This window comes from Sciurus vulgaris (assembly GCF_902686455.1).
Source record: "Sciurus vulgaris genome assembly, chromosome: 1".
In the NCBI taxonomy this organism is placed as follows: domain Eukaryota; kingdom Metazoa; phylum Chordata; class Mammalia; order Rodentia; family Sciuridae; genus Sciurus; species Sciurus vulgaris.
The window spans coordinates 114,355,504-114,371,491 of record NC_136461.1 but is presented as its reverse complement, the minus strand read 5'-3'; the positions used below and the strand labels follow the sequence as shown (position 1 = coordinate 114,371,491).

The window sequence follows — 15,988 nt, the reverse complement described above, 5'->3', positions numbered from 1 at the left end:
GCAATCATCCTGCCTCAGCCTCCTAAGTTGCTAGGATCACAAGTGTGTGCCACCATGCCTGTCATATTTGCCATATTTTCTTAATCCATTCATCTGTGAATATGTACCTGGGTTGTATCATGGCTTCTGTGAATAATGCCACAATAAACATGGGCACGAAGATATCTCTTTTCGATTCTGAGTTCATTTCCTTTGAATATATACTCAGGAGAGAGAGCACTGGATTTTATGTTAGTTCTTTTTTTAGTCTTTTGGGAAACCTCCATGTGGTTCTGCAGAGTGACTTTCATTCTCACACTGTATAAAAATTCCTATTTCTCCACATCTTTGACAGAATTTGTTTTGTTTACTTTTTTAAAATAAAAGTTATGTTATGATTTATTAGCTGCAATTTTTTATTGGTTTGTTTTAGTTATACATGACAGTGGAATTCATTTTGGTAAAATCATACAAGCATGGAATAGATCTTATTCTAATTAGGACACCATTCTTGTGAAAGTACACCATGGTGGGATTCACTGTGGTGTATTCATTTAGGTACATAGGAAACTTATGTCAGAGTCATTCAACTACCTTTCCTTTTCCTAGCCTCTCCTTCTATTCATTCCTCTTTGTCTAATCTACTGAATTTTTATTCTCTGTCCCCCTGACCCTACTGTGGGGACATATTATAGGACTTCATACATCCATTAACATAGATATTATTAATATTATTTTATGAACTATAAATTACTAAATGTTTCCATTTTATATGTTGTACACTAATATAAAATTTTTCATTTAGTTGCAAATAAAATTATTTAAGAAATAGAAAACCCCTTTTAAACATGTTAATCCTCCATTATTCATAATCCTTCTGGTTTACCTAACTCATGTAAGGATTTTTTAACCAACCACAAAAAAATCACTACCTTTAGCAAATGGGTGAAAATTAAAGTTAAAACCAGTTATGCTTTGAACATGATAAATGATTTAATTTTAAAAGTCTATGATTACAGGGACTTGGAAAAAAATGTGTTGGGGGAAGACACATGTCATTGAATATGAATTGGTAGGAATGTTCTTTTTTACCCATTCACTCAAGGATTCAATGTCCTGGTCCTGTATGGTTCCATCACCTTCTGGGGTCTCCCTCCACTTCACAGTGCCGTGTGAACCTAGAAAAAGTCTGTTTGTGGGGGATGAAAACTTGCTCCTGGGGCTCAGAGATGATATTCATCACTCTTGATCACATTCCATAGGGTAGAGCGCATTTCTGTGACACCATCCAACTGTATTGACTCTGGACATGTAAACCGTGCTTGTTCCCAGGAGAGGTTAGAAAACACAGATAACTATGATCCTTCAAAGCCGGCCACAATCCACTTTTTTGTTCATTAAGAATATTTTCTCCCCTTTTTACATTCAAACAGAATACCTCATAAAGAAGTCAGCACATGGGGATTAAATCATTTTCATCCACTTTCTCACTGTCCAGGATCTATGAGTGATGCATGGTCTTCTCCAGATCCTCACAGACCAGGCCTTCGTGGATCAAAAACATTTTGATATAAAAAAAGACAAACTACAGGTACAGTGGCACTTGCCTATAATCCAAGTGGCTCGGGAGGCTGAGGCAGGAGGATCACAAGTTCAAAGTCAGTCTCAGAAACTTAGTAAGGCCCTAAGCAACTTAGCAAGACTCTGTCTCTAAACAAAATATTTGAAAAGGGGGTTAGGGAGGTGGCTTAGTGGTTGAGCACCCCTAAATTCCATCCTTGGTACCAAAAAAGAAAAAAGATGAGAAAAGATAAACTATCATTGTCTCATTGCCAATGCCACACACCATAGTGGAACAATGCACGAAAATTTAGGAAGAACTTCCCTGAGGACAGAGGAAGAATAGGAGTCAATCATAAATCCTACCTACCTTGTGTTTTGAAGCCCACCTTCCCCTTGATTCTTCTCCCCAGCAGGCACTCCCTGGTCCTCTTTCACTGTGCCCTAAGTCTAGAGATTCCTCTCTGCTCATTAACCTCCATGACCATACTTGCACATGCTTAAGAATCTTAAGAGAACCCTTAACCAGAATGTTCTTCTTTCATATGTGTGTGTGTGTGTGTGTGTGTGTGTGTGTTGTGTGTTTACAGACTGAATTTTGATTCATTGTACACAAATGGGGTGTAACTTTTCATTTCTATGGTTGTACACAATGTAGATTCACACCATTCATGTAATCATACATATACATAGGGTAATACTGTCTGTTTCATTCTACTATCTTTCTTTCCTGCACCCCCTCTTGCCCCATTTTACTCTACACAATCCAAAGTTCCTCCATTCTTCTCTTGTCCCCCCTCCCCCCATTATGTATCATCATCCACTTATCAGAGAAAACATTCAGCCTTTGGCTTATTTCACTTAGCATGATGTTCTCCAACTCCATCCATTAACCAGCAAATGCCATAATTTTATTCTTCTTTATGGCAAGTAATATTCAATTGTGTATATATACCACAGTTTCTTTATCCATTCATCAATTGAAGGGCATCTAGGTTGGTTCCACAGTCTAGCTATTGTGAATTGAGCAGCTATGAACATTGATATGACTGCATCACTGTACTGTGCTGATTTTAAAAGAGAGCCTACAGAGTGGGAGAAAATCTTTTCCACACACACTTCAGAAAGAGCACTCATCTCCAAAATTTATAAAGAATTTAAAAAACTTTACACCAAAAATCAAAGAACCCAATCAATAAATGGGCTAAGGAACTGGGCAGACACTTCAAAGAAGATATAGAGGTTATCAACAAATATATGAAAAATTGCTCATCATATCTAGTAATTAGAGAAATGCAAATTAAAACCACCCTAAGAGTTCATCTAACTCCAGTTAGAATGGCTATTATCAAGAACACAAGCAACAGTAAGTGTTGGTGTGGATGTGGGATAAAAGGTACACTCATACGTTGCTGGTGGAGTTGCAAATTGGTGCAGCCACTCTGGAAAGCAGTATGGAGTTTCCTCAGAAAACTTGGAATGGACCCACCATTTGACCCAGCTATCCCACTCCTTGGTTTATACCCAAAGGACTTAAAATCAGTATGCTACAGGATGCACTTTTTAAATGCTTGGAATTCTTTACTGAAATTTTCCCATTCTACTCCACAGTGGCATGTTAAAATAGATGGTCTTTTCATATCATCATTTTCTAGACCAGGGAAGAGTTCTATGAGGACCTGATTGAGAGGATTGTCTATCTAGAAGAGGTAAGAATGCAGCTCTGTTGTGGGCATCGTAGTATATGTTAGGGGAGTTGTGTTCCCCAAACTTCAGCCTCTCTATTTTTTCATTGTTCTAACACACCTTTATCTTGTATTTGTTTCGCAGGTTCTTCTTCATTGTGACTGATAACAAGTGACTAAAATATTATACTGATGTTAGGTAAAAATTACCATAAGATGATAGCATTGATGTTCCAGTTATAAATTATTTTAATGTGTATTAACACATTTATCAAAATGATAAGTAAGCAGGTTATTATTGTCAACTAAAAATACTCCTGCAACATAAGAAATTATATCTGCTAATGCAGAATTTTCTGTATACATACTTTTTCTATTCTCAAAGACATTTACGCATGACTTTAAACCACTCCCTTAACTCTTCCTCTATAGGGCAAAAACTCTCATAAACAGAAATAAGATATTTGGGGGGGTATGAGACTGATCAAATTATGTGCATATACAAATATGACATAAGAATTCCAATATTATGTATAATGTAACCAAGAAATATGATAGCTTTAAAAATTAGAAATATCTGAAGATTGTAGTACATTTTTTATGGTTTGGATGTGAGGAGTCCCTCAAAATGTTAAGCTTTTGCACTAAAAGGAGTGTTATGAACACTTCTGTTAATGCAGGAGTGTTCAGAGGTGGAATGAGTGAATTCTGAGAGCCATAACCTAATCAGTTCATTCTGGTTTGAATGGACTGACTGGTTGGTAACTGTAGGAGGGTGGGGCATGGCTGGAGGATGTAGGTCACTTGGGCACACCCTGGAAGGACTCATTTTTCCGTTGCCCCATTCTCCCCACCTTCTCTCCCTCTGCTCCCTGACCCACCAGGAGCTGAGCAGCTTTCCTCTAATAGGCTCGTCTGCCACTTTGCTCTGTCTCAAATTGGGCCCAGAACAATGGACTGAACTTGCTAAACCTGTGAGCCAAAATAAACTTTTCTTCAAGTTGTTCTTGCCTTATGTTTTAGTCACAGAGACTCAAAGCTGACCAAAACAGGAATGGGTATCAAGAAGTGGGGTCATTGCCATGACTCACCTGATCATGTAGTTCAGAAACATTTGGAAATGGTTTGTGGAAGGAGTTTGGAAAAATTTAGAGATGCAGGCTGGAAAAGCTTTAGAAAATGTAAGTGGAGCTCAATGGACAATTCTGGTGGGAGATAAGAAGACCAGAAAGCCAAAACTGCTTGTGAAGTTTCAAAAGGAAATGAGAACTCTAATGGGAATTGAACTATAGGCCACTCATATTGCATTCTTGCTAATTGCCAATAAAATAATAAAAGGTAGGGGTTGTGATATTTTGGTCACAGCAACACAAATCTGACTAAAACACATTTGGACACTTGAAAAGACATTCTTTTTAAAAAATTTTGTTATAATTAGTTATACTTGACAATGCATTTTGACACAGCGCACATAAATGGAATAAAACTTCTCATTCCTCTGGTTGTACATGACATGATGTGGCATTACACAGGTCATATAATCATGCATGCACATAGTAATAATGTCTGATTCATTCTACTATCAATTCTACCCCCATGCTCCCTCCCCTCCCCTCAATCCCCTGTATTTACTTCAAAATATCACTATTCCCCTCCACCCGCTTAGTGTGAATTAGCATCCACATATCAGAGAAAACATTCAGTCTTTGGTTCTTTGGGATTGGCTTATTTTTAGCATGATATTCTCCAGTTCCACCTATTTACCAGCAAATGCCATAATTTCATTCTTCTTTAAGGCTGAGTAATATTTCTTTGTGTATATATACCACAGTTTCTTTATCCATTAATCTGTTGAAGGGTATCTAGGTTGGTTCCATAGTTTAGCTATGGTGAATTGAGCTGCTATAAACATTGATGTGGCTGCATCACTGTAGCATGCTGATTTTAAGTCCTTGGGGTATAAACCAGGAGTGGGACAACTGGGTCAAATTGTGGTTCCATTCTGTGTTTTCTTAGGAATCTTCACACTGCTTTCCAGAGTGGTTGCACCAACTGACAGTCCCACCAGCAATGTGTGAGTGAACCTTTTTCCTGACATCTTCACCAACACTTATTGTTGCTTGTATTCTTGGTAATTGTCATTCTGACTGGAATGAGATGAAATCTCCGTGTCATTTTGATTTGCATTTCTCTAATTGCTAGAGATGTTGAACATTTTTTCATATATTGGTTGATCAACTGTATTTCTTCTTCTGTGAAGTGTCTGTTCAGTTCCTTTGCCCATTTATTGATTGGGTTTTTTATTTTTTTGGTGTTTTTTGAGTTCTTTATATAACCTGGAGATTAATGCTGAAGGACATTTTTTAGTATATTTTTCTTTGAGCTAATTCCTTCTGCAGTGTGGGTAAGCTTAAAGTAAGGCGAGAGAGAGGGATGGAGGGGGGGGGGAGAGAGAGAGAGAGAGAGAGAGAGAGAGAGAGAGAGAGAGAGAGAGAGAGAGAGAATGCTCAATATTCTGTATACAAAGTGGTTGAAAAGAACCCTAAGCTTCTGGAGTAAAAGTAGAAGCCAGGACTCCTTTCCTTTGCCCCTCACTTGGCACCCTTTTACCCACTGTTGACTCCCCACTAACACTGTCATGCTCTTGTCTACAGGTAATCATATCAGAAATTCTCTTTGTCTATTTATTTTCCCAGATATCCATATATCTCAACTACCTCGTCCCCTTTATTTCTCTGAAACAGCAGCTTCTCAGGTGGATCTAACTTGACAGTACTTTTAAATTGCAACCATCAAGCCTGTCCATTCTCATCCTTGTCATTACTCATACTACTTTATTTTCATAGAAGTAACATAAATTTTTACTTTTTGATTATATGTATCACTTATTGTCCTCCCTTACATACTTTCAGCAATTACCATCAACATTTAAGATCTACAAAGATAGGGATCTTCATTTTTCTTTACTCATGTATTCCATTTAGTGGAACACTGTGGGCATGCAGTAAATTTTATGAACAAATGGATTAAAGAAGGCCCCAATTGGTCTAGAATTGGATAATCTTGTAATTCTTCAATTGTCATAGGCATTCAAATTTCCGGGAGAAGCAGAGTCTGCAGTCCTGAGTCTTTGCCCCAGCATAGCAGCATGACTGCCTGAACCCCTCAGTTATTTCAGACAACTTGTGTGTTAATTGAGAAATAACAGTCCAGTCTTGTGTTGGTAGACCCACTTCTCTATGTTAATTCTATAAATGGTTATTCTCCATAGCTGTCACTCTTCAAATTTGATTTTCAACCATATTAGAAAATCAGGTAAATCAGAATTCTTGGTATTCGTTTCTATTTATTTATTTTTTTCAAAAAACCACATGGCAAACATTAGGGTTTGAGATCAAGCAGTTCTCTTGAAATAGCATCTGCATTGTTTTCTAGGATTCTTGCTTTTAAGGTACATTATCATGATAATTTCTTCTGATGACAAGTAAGAACTAAATTCTAGGGTCATTTATTACTCAGACATGCTGTTTTATAAAACAAGAATTTTCTTTGAATGATTGCATAGGAATGGAGAGGATGTTTAGAGTTTGTAGAACAATTTACTGAAAGAGGAAAAAAACATCAAAATAAAGGAAGTGGAAGTCATTCATTATCACAATCATCAATTTGAGTTATCAGAGAATATCCTCGTAGATTAGAAAACTTCCCAGCTCATTATAGGTCCATTGATTTCTCTTACTTCTACCAACACCTTCACTTACTTTCTTTCGACTTTCCTAAGCTTGAGTAAAGGTAGGTACAGTGCAGACTTTTCTGTTACCACCTGTAATTCCTCCAGAAAACTCAAGCAGAAAGCTTGGATGGGGTGAGTGATCTGCACTAAACATATGTGGGGTTGGGAGTCTCTTTCACTCCTCCTGGTGTTCTGTGGTTCTTAAAGCCATCACTTTTTTGAAGCTGCCCAGCCTGTTCAAAGATATGAGTCCTTCTTTAAATATCAAATTTCTGCATTTTAAAAAAATGACAAATGACAAATTCTTAATGCCTGTGAGGAATAGGACATGCAAATAGCTAATAAGTTATGTTCTTGTTTTTTTGTAATGTGATCTTATTTGCCAAATCTTCAGTAGCTATATAGCCTTCTTTCCACTTATCCCTTCTCCAAAGTACAGCAACCCTGGCAAGACTTTTATTGAGATAGTGATTTGTGAAGTTTTAGTTTGTGGTATGGGTCCTTTCTGTCTCAAGGATTTATATATTGTCTTGCCCCAAGGCCAATGTTACTGGGCCCAAAGAAGAAACTACTTAGTTTTGCAAATCTAGGCACAGGATATTGTTATTCTAGATCAGCAGTTCTCAAAGTATGATGTGCAGGTTTTCAGGGGTTTTTAAGAAAGCTATCAGGGAGTCTCTGATGTCAAGACTGATAACAAAATCATAAGATGACAGTCTTTTTATTTTATTAATATTGCTCAAATTGTTCAATATAAAATGGAAAAGGACAAGTAAAATTCCTGGGAATTTAGCGACTAAGGCAGTGGGACCAAACTGTATAGGTAAACAATGCAGGAAGTTATTTCATCCATATATGATTTATAAATCAGAACAAGCAGTACAGGAAGTATTCAAGTGATTGATATAATGCACTTTGTCATCACATGCTCAACCATTTCCTCTGACTTCTGAAACACGCAATTCTAGTGAACACATCACCTTTTGAAGAATATTCATCATTGCGAGTCAGCAACTTGCAGGTGAGCAGAATCTGGCTGGGCAGTGGTGGCTGGTTTAGCCAGGAACTGCAACAAGATGCTGATGGTGATGGAGTTGGGAGTTGGTGATCTTAAAGCCCCAGGGCACACTCCTGGAGCCCCTGAGCCAGGGCCTGACCAACTGAGACATCCTCATGGCTAGGGTGTCTCCTGCATAACCCAGACCCTGAGGCTGCCAATACACTTCGTCTTCCTCGTATCATGGGGTTAAGATGCACTACATTTACTTGGTCAAATCCAGGACTAAAAATCCCACAAGAATAAATGAGGAGTGTGCAGAGGATTTTACATAAATACAAAACCACAGGGTCCATAAATGATCTCCAATTGCTCAACCATGGGCAAGAGTCTATCCTCCACAATCCAGATACCAAAAGTTCATATTTACATTTAAATGTCATATGTGGCTAGTGGCTGCTCTGTTGACCAGCCCAGTTCCAGAGACTCCAAAGATGGATCAGTTCCAAACTTCTTGCACTGATCTATCAGATGACTTCCTGACCTTGGCCTCAGCACTGCTTTCCATCACTAGGCATTTATGTTTCTCTTTTTCATCTCAAATACAGCATGTGTTTCAGAACATGCCAGACTGGATTCCTTTTAATCAGAGCTTAAGAAAATGATTTATGTGCAGCTAGTTTCTTTGGGAACATAATTGTAGAGAGGAGGAATATGGGATTAAGGGAGAGAGAAACCAAGCAAAAGGAAAAATTGATAAAGAATAAGTGACTAAGTAGGTAGCCACCAAGGGCAACTGAAATTATATTTTATTGTTTGTTTGTTATGGTACTAGGGATTGAAACCAGGGGCACTTAACCAGTGAGCCACATCCCCAGACCTTTTTACTATTTTTTTGTTGTTGTTGTTTGTTTGTTTGTTTTTTGTTTTGAGACAGTGTCTCACTAAGTTGTTTAGGGCCTCACCAAGTTGCTGAGGCTGGCTTTGAACTTGCAATCCTCTGGGTAACTGAAATTTGATCCTCAGAATCATCTAAGAGAACAGAAAAAATTTGTCATAGAAGGATTATCCCTGGGAATGAAAGAGGAAAACATCATCTATTAGTTAATATCCTCTACTGACAAAATATGGTTACTTGGTGTTAACCATTTTGGACTTCAAGCATGCATATCCACAGTGTATTAAAGATTCCCACAGACTGTGGCATCAGAAAAACCTTAGGTCTGAAAAGGAGGGGAAGAGCCATAGACAACATTTTAGAATGGACCATACAACTAGAACAGGTAAAAGAACAAGATCCGAAAGATTTGGACACTGCCAAGAAGTTACCCAGTACTACTCACAAACAAGTCCCAAGAAAGTCCAGGAAAATGAAGTTGGAAAAAAAATCAGTCTCCTACCACCAGAGAATACAGTGAGGAAGACCAAGGTACCTGGAGATGTGGGATTTAACTTCAGAAGCTACTCGGTTTACCCTCTTTGAAACTGAGATCAGATTCATGGGCACACCCAACAATGCACATTAAGAAACAAAGCTTCTTGGAAGGACAGAAAGAGCCTTAACACTCAGCCACTGAGTGTGCCTGACCAAACAAACAGGAATGACAGGGTGGGGGCAAGTTAGGAGTTCAAGATCCTGATGGCACAAGGCTTGTGTTGGGGTGAATGAGGCACCATGAGGGAAGGGCAGGCAAGTGTTCACCCAGGGTAGGGACATAGGAAATAAGAAAAGAGTCTCTTCTAGAACCAAGGTTCAGAATCAAGGGTGAACATGGAAGAAACCCTGAATGCAAGCTGAGGTCACCCAGAGAGGTGCATGGTGCCATCCACTTATGGTCCCAGGAAGGTCTCAGATCAATGAAGTAGGAAGGAGGATGGAGGAGCAGGAGCAGAAGATCAGAACCCTGGTGGAACAGCAGGGAATGACCAGAGTTCCTTGCATCTGGGGCTATAAGGAGGTGCCTTGGGAGAGGAAAAGGAACCTGAACCTCACTCCAAAGAAAATAGAATGTGATATCAGAGACTGGCCTTAGGTGTGACAATGACCCTGGCATCACCTCCCAGGGTGGTAGCTTCTCAGACACTAGCAGAGAAGGAACAAGATAGGTGGGAGGCTGTGGTGGCAGCTGCTCCTTGAAGAACCCTCGCCCTTCTCAGCTCACACCGCAAGGCCTGTCAAATACGCTGGATCATTTTCAAGGGCAGTCCTATGTTTCTCAAAGCAGTTTCTCAGTGTGTCTGTATTCCATGCTTTTCTTTTTTCTCCTCCTTTTCTTATTATCATTCTATTCATTCTACTTCCTTCATTCCTTTCTGTCTGCCTTCCAGTGTTTTTTGTTTACCTACAAATCTATTTTAAAAAAAGAATAATTGTCCATTGGCTGAGTATTTACTATAACCAGGCAGTGTGAGGACAGAGAATGACTTCTGACTTTGGGAAACAGGTGGAAGGTGCTAATGATGGTGGCCAAACCTGGGGTATCAGGTTGATGGGAGGTAACGCTGTGGTCCATCAGTGGATGGGAGAAACTATCCACATACCTGAGCTTAAAGGATGTTTGGATTTCCTGTGGACCATACCTAGTAAGAGATTGTGTATTCAGAGCAACTATGAGTGAGTGACCTCAGATTCCTCCTTTTGTGATGAGAGGAAATGGCTTGTATATAAATTCAGTGAACCAGAACTCTTTTTATTCCTGTATCATTCCAGAAAAAAAAAAAGGTAACATAAGATGCAGGGTCTGTAGGCCTGTGCCATCATGTCAGAAAAAGCCTACCAATCCCGACTGTCATTTCCAATGGTGCCTCTACTATCCCTGGTCAACATGGCATCTTAAGTTCTCCGAAATGAAAATAACCTATTTCCAAAGGAGACATTTGGCCCTTTCATTTCTTATTGATGACTTAGAACCACTGAGAGATTGAAAACCAGATGATTCACTTACTCTGCACCACCCCATTCCCTACCAGAAGAACCAGAAATGCCTATTAATATCCACACATCCGCTTCAAATGTTGAGAAGGCCAATAGGACTAATCTAGGCTAAAGATTAGGGCTGTGGTCAAGAAGCATGACTCTTTCTGGTCCTGGCAGACCAAGAAATTCCTTCTGTTTTAACATATTACTTCCCCTCCAAGAAGCCTGTTGTGCGTAGCAACCACCCCACAAAGGGTGGACAGTGGAGACATGCCCAAATGACATCATTGTCAGAGAGTAAGCACAAAAAAAAAAAAAAAAAAAAAAAAAAAAAAAAAGAAAGAAAGAAAAGAAAAACGTTGATCCGGAGATCTCCATCACTAAGCTGGAATGAAGGCAGAGCAGTCAAAATTAAAATCCTACTTCCTTAAGGTAGGGCTTATTTTCTGTATAAAAAGGGAGTCAACCAGAGACTCCACACCAGTCCTGAGAGTCCAGAGAGCTTGAATTTCCCTGCACACCAGGTGAGTCTCCCCACCGAAACGTCTTAATATTCTCCTATCAGTACATCAAATTAATTGGGATCTATTTGCCATGTTAAGGATACATCTATTTTTAATGTGAGGGTGGTTTTATTCAGGGTGACTTCACAATGTTTCTTTTACTTCTCACTCAAATTACAGCTGTGGAACTGAAGATCAAAAAAGGGGAGTGATCTGTGTAAACATTTGTTAACAGGAGAATATGACTATATCAAGGGCACTTTTTGTGACATTTTAATCATTCCTCTAATATTTTTTGAGAATTTTTAATATAGAAGGTAATATATTGGCAATTTGAATATTCTTAAGTATTCCTTACCCATGAATGTATGATCCATTAGAAAATGTGTGCATGGGCATAATTTGCTAACTATAAAAAGGGAGGACAGAGGCCCTGCGTGGGTAAAATGAGAAAGGCAAATTGGAAGAGGAGGAAGCAAAGAGAAGGATTCCATTCACATGAAACTCAACAGATCACCTTTACCTTTTACCTTGAAAGTGTGCAGGGATCTTAAAGCCTCCTATGATCTCAAATTCACAGGAACAGAAAGAAATAAAAAGGAATCTCTCACTTATGAAGGGATGTGCAATGAAAGAGATTTGTCATCAAGTTGAGTTTCTTCCTTGCTTCTCCAAACTAAGTCAGTTTTTCTGCCTGTAGGTTCAGCCTCCTCTGAAGCATGAGTTCCTACCAGCAGAAGCAGCCCTTTGTCCCACCCCCTCAACTTCAAGAGCAGCAAGTGAAGCAACCCTCCCAGCCTCCACCTCAAGGACCACTTGTTCCCATAATCACGGAGCCATGCCACCCCAATGTTCCTCAACCTGGGAATACCAAGACTCCAGAGCCAGGCTGCACCAAGGTCACTCAGCCAGGCTCCACTGTGATTCCTCAACCAGGCTGCACTGTGGTCCCCCAGCCAGGATCCACTGTGGTTCCTCAACCAGGCTGCACTGTGGTCCCCCAGCCAGGTTCCACTATGGTCCCTCAACCAGGCTGCACTGTGGTCCCCCAGCCAGGCTGCACTGTGGCCCCTAAGCCAGGCTACACCAACGTCCCTCAGCCAGGCTACACCAAGGTTCCTGAGCCTTCCCCCTCAAAAGTCACTGCAGGCCCAGCTCAGCAGAAGACCAAGCAGAAGTGATGCAGTCCACAGCCAGGCCCTTCAGGAGCTGACCACCATCTGATGAACATCCTCTTCCCATCTGTATCTTTGTCTCAATTTTCAATAGACCTCATAATCAATATGTTGTCACCCTGACTCCTTATCTGTATCCTAAAACTATGCACTCTAAAACCTTCCCTTGCACACACTTTAAGGAAGTATGTATAGGACTTTAAGAAACTCTTAGTGTCTTTGCTGGTCTTTAGTTTCTGAGAGTTCATCTGAATGGTTTTTCTTGATGGAGGGAAATGCATGTTTCCTGCTCTGTCCCATTAAATTACTTTATCTCCACTCTTGGTGTACATGCCATTTATTTAACCTTGGTACTGCATACTTTTATGAGACTATGGGGGATAAACTTCAAGGGCATTTCTTGGATATTAATGAGGTATAATATAAAGCAACCAGAGACTGTCACTTTGGGCAGTCACAATTAGAACAAGGATTGCTTCTTACTTTGGACTGAGTCACATTTGAGTTCTATGATGCCTCCTCGAAGCCACTCTTGCTCTTCAATATTCTGCCTAGAAGTCTCCCGTCTATTCCAAGAAAACTTCACTTCTACATATTGGAATTTGGTAATTTATTTTTCTTCACTCATTTTACAGTCCAGCTACCCTGAGACATATAGAACCACATATATTCACAGAGACATATTTTTTGTAAGTCTTTTTGCTCAATATCTTGCTGAGTATCTTTTGCTCAATAGTTATGTGCATGGAGACCTAACACTGTTCCAGGAAGATGGAGAAAAGGGCACAGGGTGGCTCCTGTGGAGAATTTGTAGTCTTCTTTAGGAGATGAGATACTCACATTCTTTTCATACAAATATACAACTACACCTCCCCATATCCTTACAAACACATTCCCAATAGTTTCTCTCCCAAAGTGGCCCTCAGAAGTCTAAGAAGCAACTTTTTAAAGGGATGACCGATAGAAATGAATATTATCAAAAACAAAACAAGTATAAGAAGTAAAATCAATAATCAATAAATGGGATGGTATCAAACTAAAAAGCTTCCTCACAGCAAAGGAAACACGAGCATGAAGAGAGAGCCTACAGAATGGGAGAAAATATTTGCCACCTGCACCTCAGAAAGGGCATTAATTTCCAAGGCATATAAAGAAGTCTGAAAACTTAACACCAAATGAACAAATAACCAAATCAATAAATGGGCAAAGAAAGTGAACAAACACTTTTCAAAAGAAGAAATATGAATGGTCAACAAATATATGAAAAATGTTCAACATCTCTAGCAGTTAGAGAAATGCAAATTAAAGCTACACTGAGATTTCATCTCACTTCAATCAGAATGGCAATGATCAAGAATACAAGTAGTAATAAATGTTGGAAAAGCTGTGAGGAAAAAGGTAAACCCATACATTGTGGCGGGACTGCCAATTGGTGCAACCACACTCAAAAGCAGAATGGAGATTCCTCAAAAAACTAGGAATGGAACCACCATTCGACCTAGCTCTCCCACTTCAGTATATACTCAAATGACTTAAAATCAGCATACAATAGTGCTGCATCCACAACAATATTTGTAGCAGTTCAATTCACAATAGTTAAGCTATGGAGCCAACCCAGGTGCCCTTAGACAGATGAATGGATAAAGAAAAAAATGTGGTATATGTACTCAATAGATTACCACTCAGCCTTAAAGAAGAATGAAATTATGGCATTTTCAGTAAATGGATGGAATTGGAGAATATTATGCTAAGCAAAATAAGCTAATTCCAAAGAACCAAAGGCTGAATGTTTTTTCTGATATGCAGATACTAATTCACAATTGTGAGGGCCTAGGAAAGAATGGACTGGGGAATCTCTCAGTTGGATTGGAGAGAGAGCTCTGTCCTCAGGAGCTCTAAGTCTTCTAAAGGAATCAAGATACCTCTATTCAAAGGGTGTTGCAGGTATGACTAGGTAAGAGCATGTGGTTTTCACTGTCATGAGCATTGCTGCCTTAGATATGTAGGGAGAATGAGGTTGGGGAAGGATAATGCTCAGTGATCCCCAAGATAAGAGTGATCTGTGTTCAAAGAATGTAGTGCAGACATCCTCAAATTCCCTACATCATTCAGTGAAGGTAAAATCTCTCAGCAGAGATGAAATGACCCCAGCCACTTTGCCGGTAGCAAGATGGACCCAGTAGAGAAGCTCTAAGCAAGACAAAGAAGATATGGATCCAGGATAAGTGCATTGTGTGGGACATGCAGGGCCATTTGGCATAGGATGCAGCACATTTGAAAGCTGTGTCTGTTAATGTATCAAGGGCCAGTGGAAGCCTAATAAGACCTTAAAGCCTAGACTGGACATTTGGTTCTGGGGAAATATGTGAGGTAGCAGAGTTGAGAGAGTGGTGAACATAAAACTGGAATAGAAGAACAAGAAGAGAAGCATGACAGAGAACCAAGTAAATTAAGTAGGGCAATGGAGGAAGCCAGTTGGGACATGATTTCACAGAGATGTCCACGGAAGAGCTCTCCAAAGTCAGAAGTAGGGAGGAAACAGCCAGCCGCCCAGTAGGAATCCCCTTATTAAACTGTTCTTATCTAAACAAGATAATGGCTTTCTTTTTTGTTCAGTACACATGGAGACTCCTGGTCCTGCTAGGACACAGGAATGAGAGGGTGAGGAAACCAAGATATGGTCATGAGAAGAAACTAAATATGCATCTCTTTACCTGCACAAAGTGAGGTCAGCAGGCAGGTTGTGAACCTGCAATTCACCAAGCAGTGTGTGGTTTGTGCCTTGAATTCCTCATGTAAAAAACAAGACCCTGCCCTCTATTGTTGACTCGATGAATAGCATTCCCTTATCATTGCACAAGAAAGCCGCCAGGGGAAGAGTAAGAGCTCTGACAGGGAGAGTTCAGCCCTGGCCAGGTATACTTTATCCTGGGATGGCAGTGTTGAAGTCAGAGGAGAGATTGGAGCCTTTGTGAGTGGGGCGGAGGGAGTGTCATTGGGGATTTAGAATTGAACTGTGGTGTTATGTGCATACCACCACAAAGTCTTAGGACTCTTGCCCCCACCCATTTCACCTTTGGGTTGCTGGCCTGGAAATTGCTGCAGGGCTTCTGGAAAGTTCTGGACACACACTTTCCCTCTAGTTATTGATTTTTTAAACATATAAAGAAGTATTATAAATAAACATATCAATTTATGGGATAAACAATGGCTAAAATATACAGATATTCAAAGATAAAGTAATACATTGTACTCAACAAATGTAGTCACTGTTTATGCTTTGCTATAGTTACTTCTATTTTTATTGTGCAAAGATGTGATTATGTCTTATATGCCAAAGTATTTTAAATGATTTTAATATTATCAAAACATTTTTGCATATAACTATTATCATTTTATGTTTGCAGTATACTACAGCCCTTAGAGTCAATTTTCTCTT

At 39.6% G+C, this 15,988-nt stretch overlaps 1 protein-coding gene across 1 annotated transcript; it reads left to right on the top strand.

Annotated features, from left to right (window-relative positions):
* The first annotated feature begins 11,097 nt into the window (after positions 1-11,097).
* On the top strand, positions 11,098-12,840 carry LOC306670952 (uncharacterized protein). The gene is made up of 2 exons (XM_079156023.1): positions 11,098-11,395; positions 12,075-12,840. Exon 2 carries the CDS (start codon positions 12,094-12,096, stop codon positions 12,553-12,555), a length of 462 nt encoding a protein of 153 aa, XP_079012149.1. The 5' UTR covers positions 11,098-11,395; positions 12,075-12,093; the 3' UTR covers positions 12,556-12,840.
* Positions 12,841-15,988: the final 3,148 nt, after the last annotated feature.

Bases quoted from the DNA above. Each gene is read 5' to 3' on its own strand.
- LOC306670952 (XM_079156023.1), top strand. From the start codon at position 12,094: ATGAGTTCCTACCAGCAGAAGCAGCCCTTTGTCCCACCCCCTCAACTT.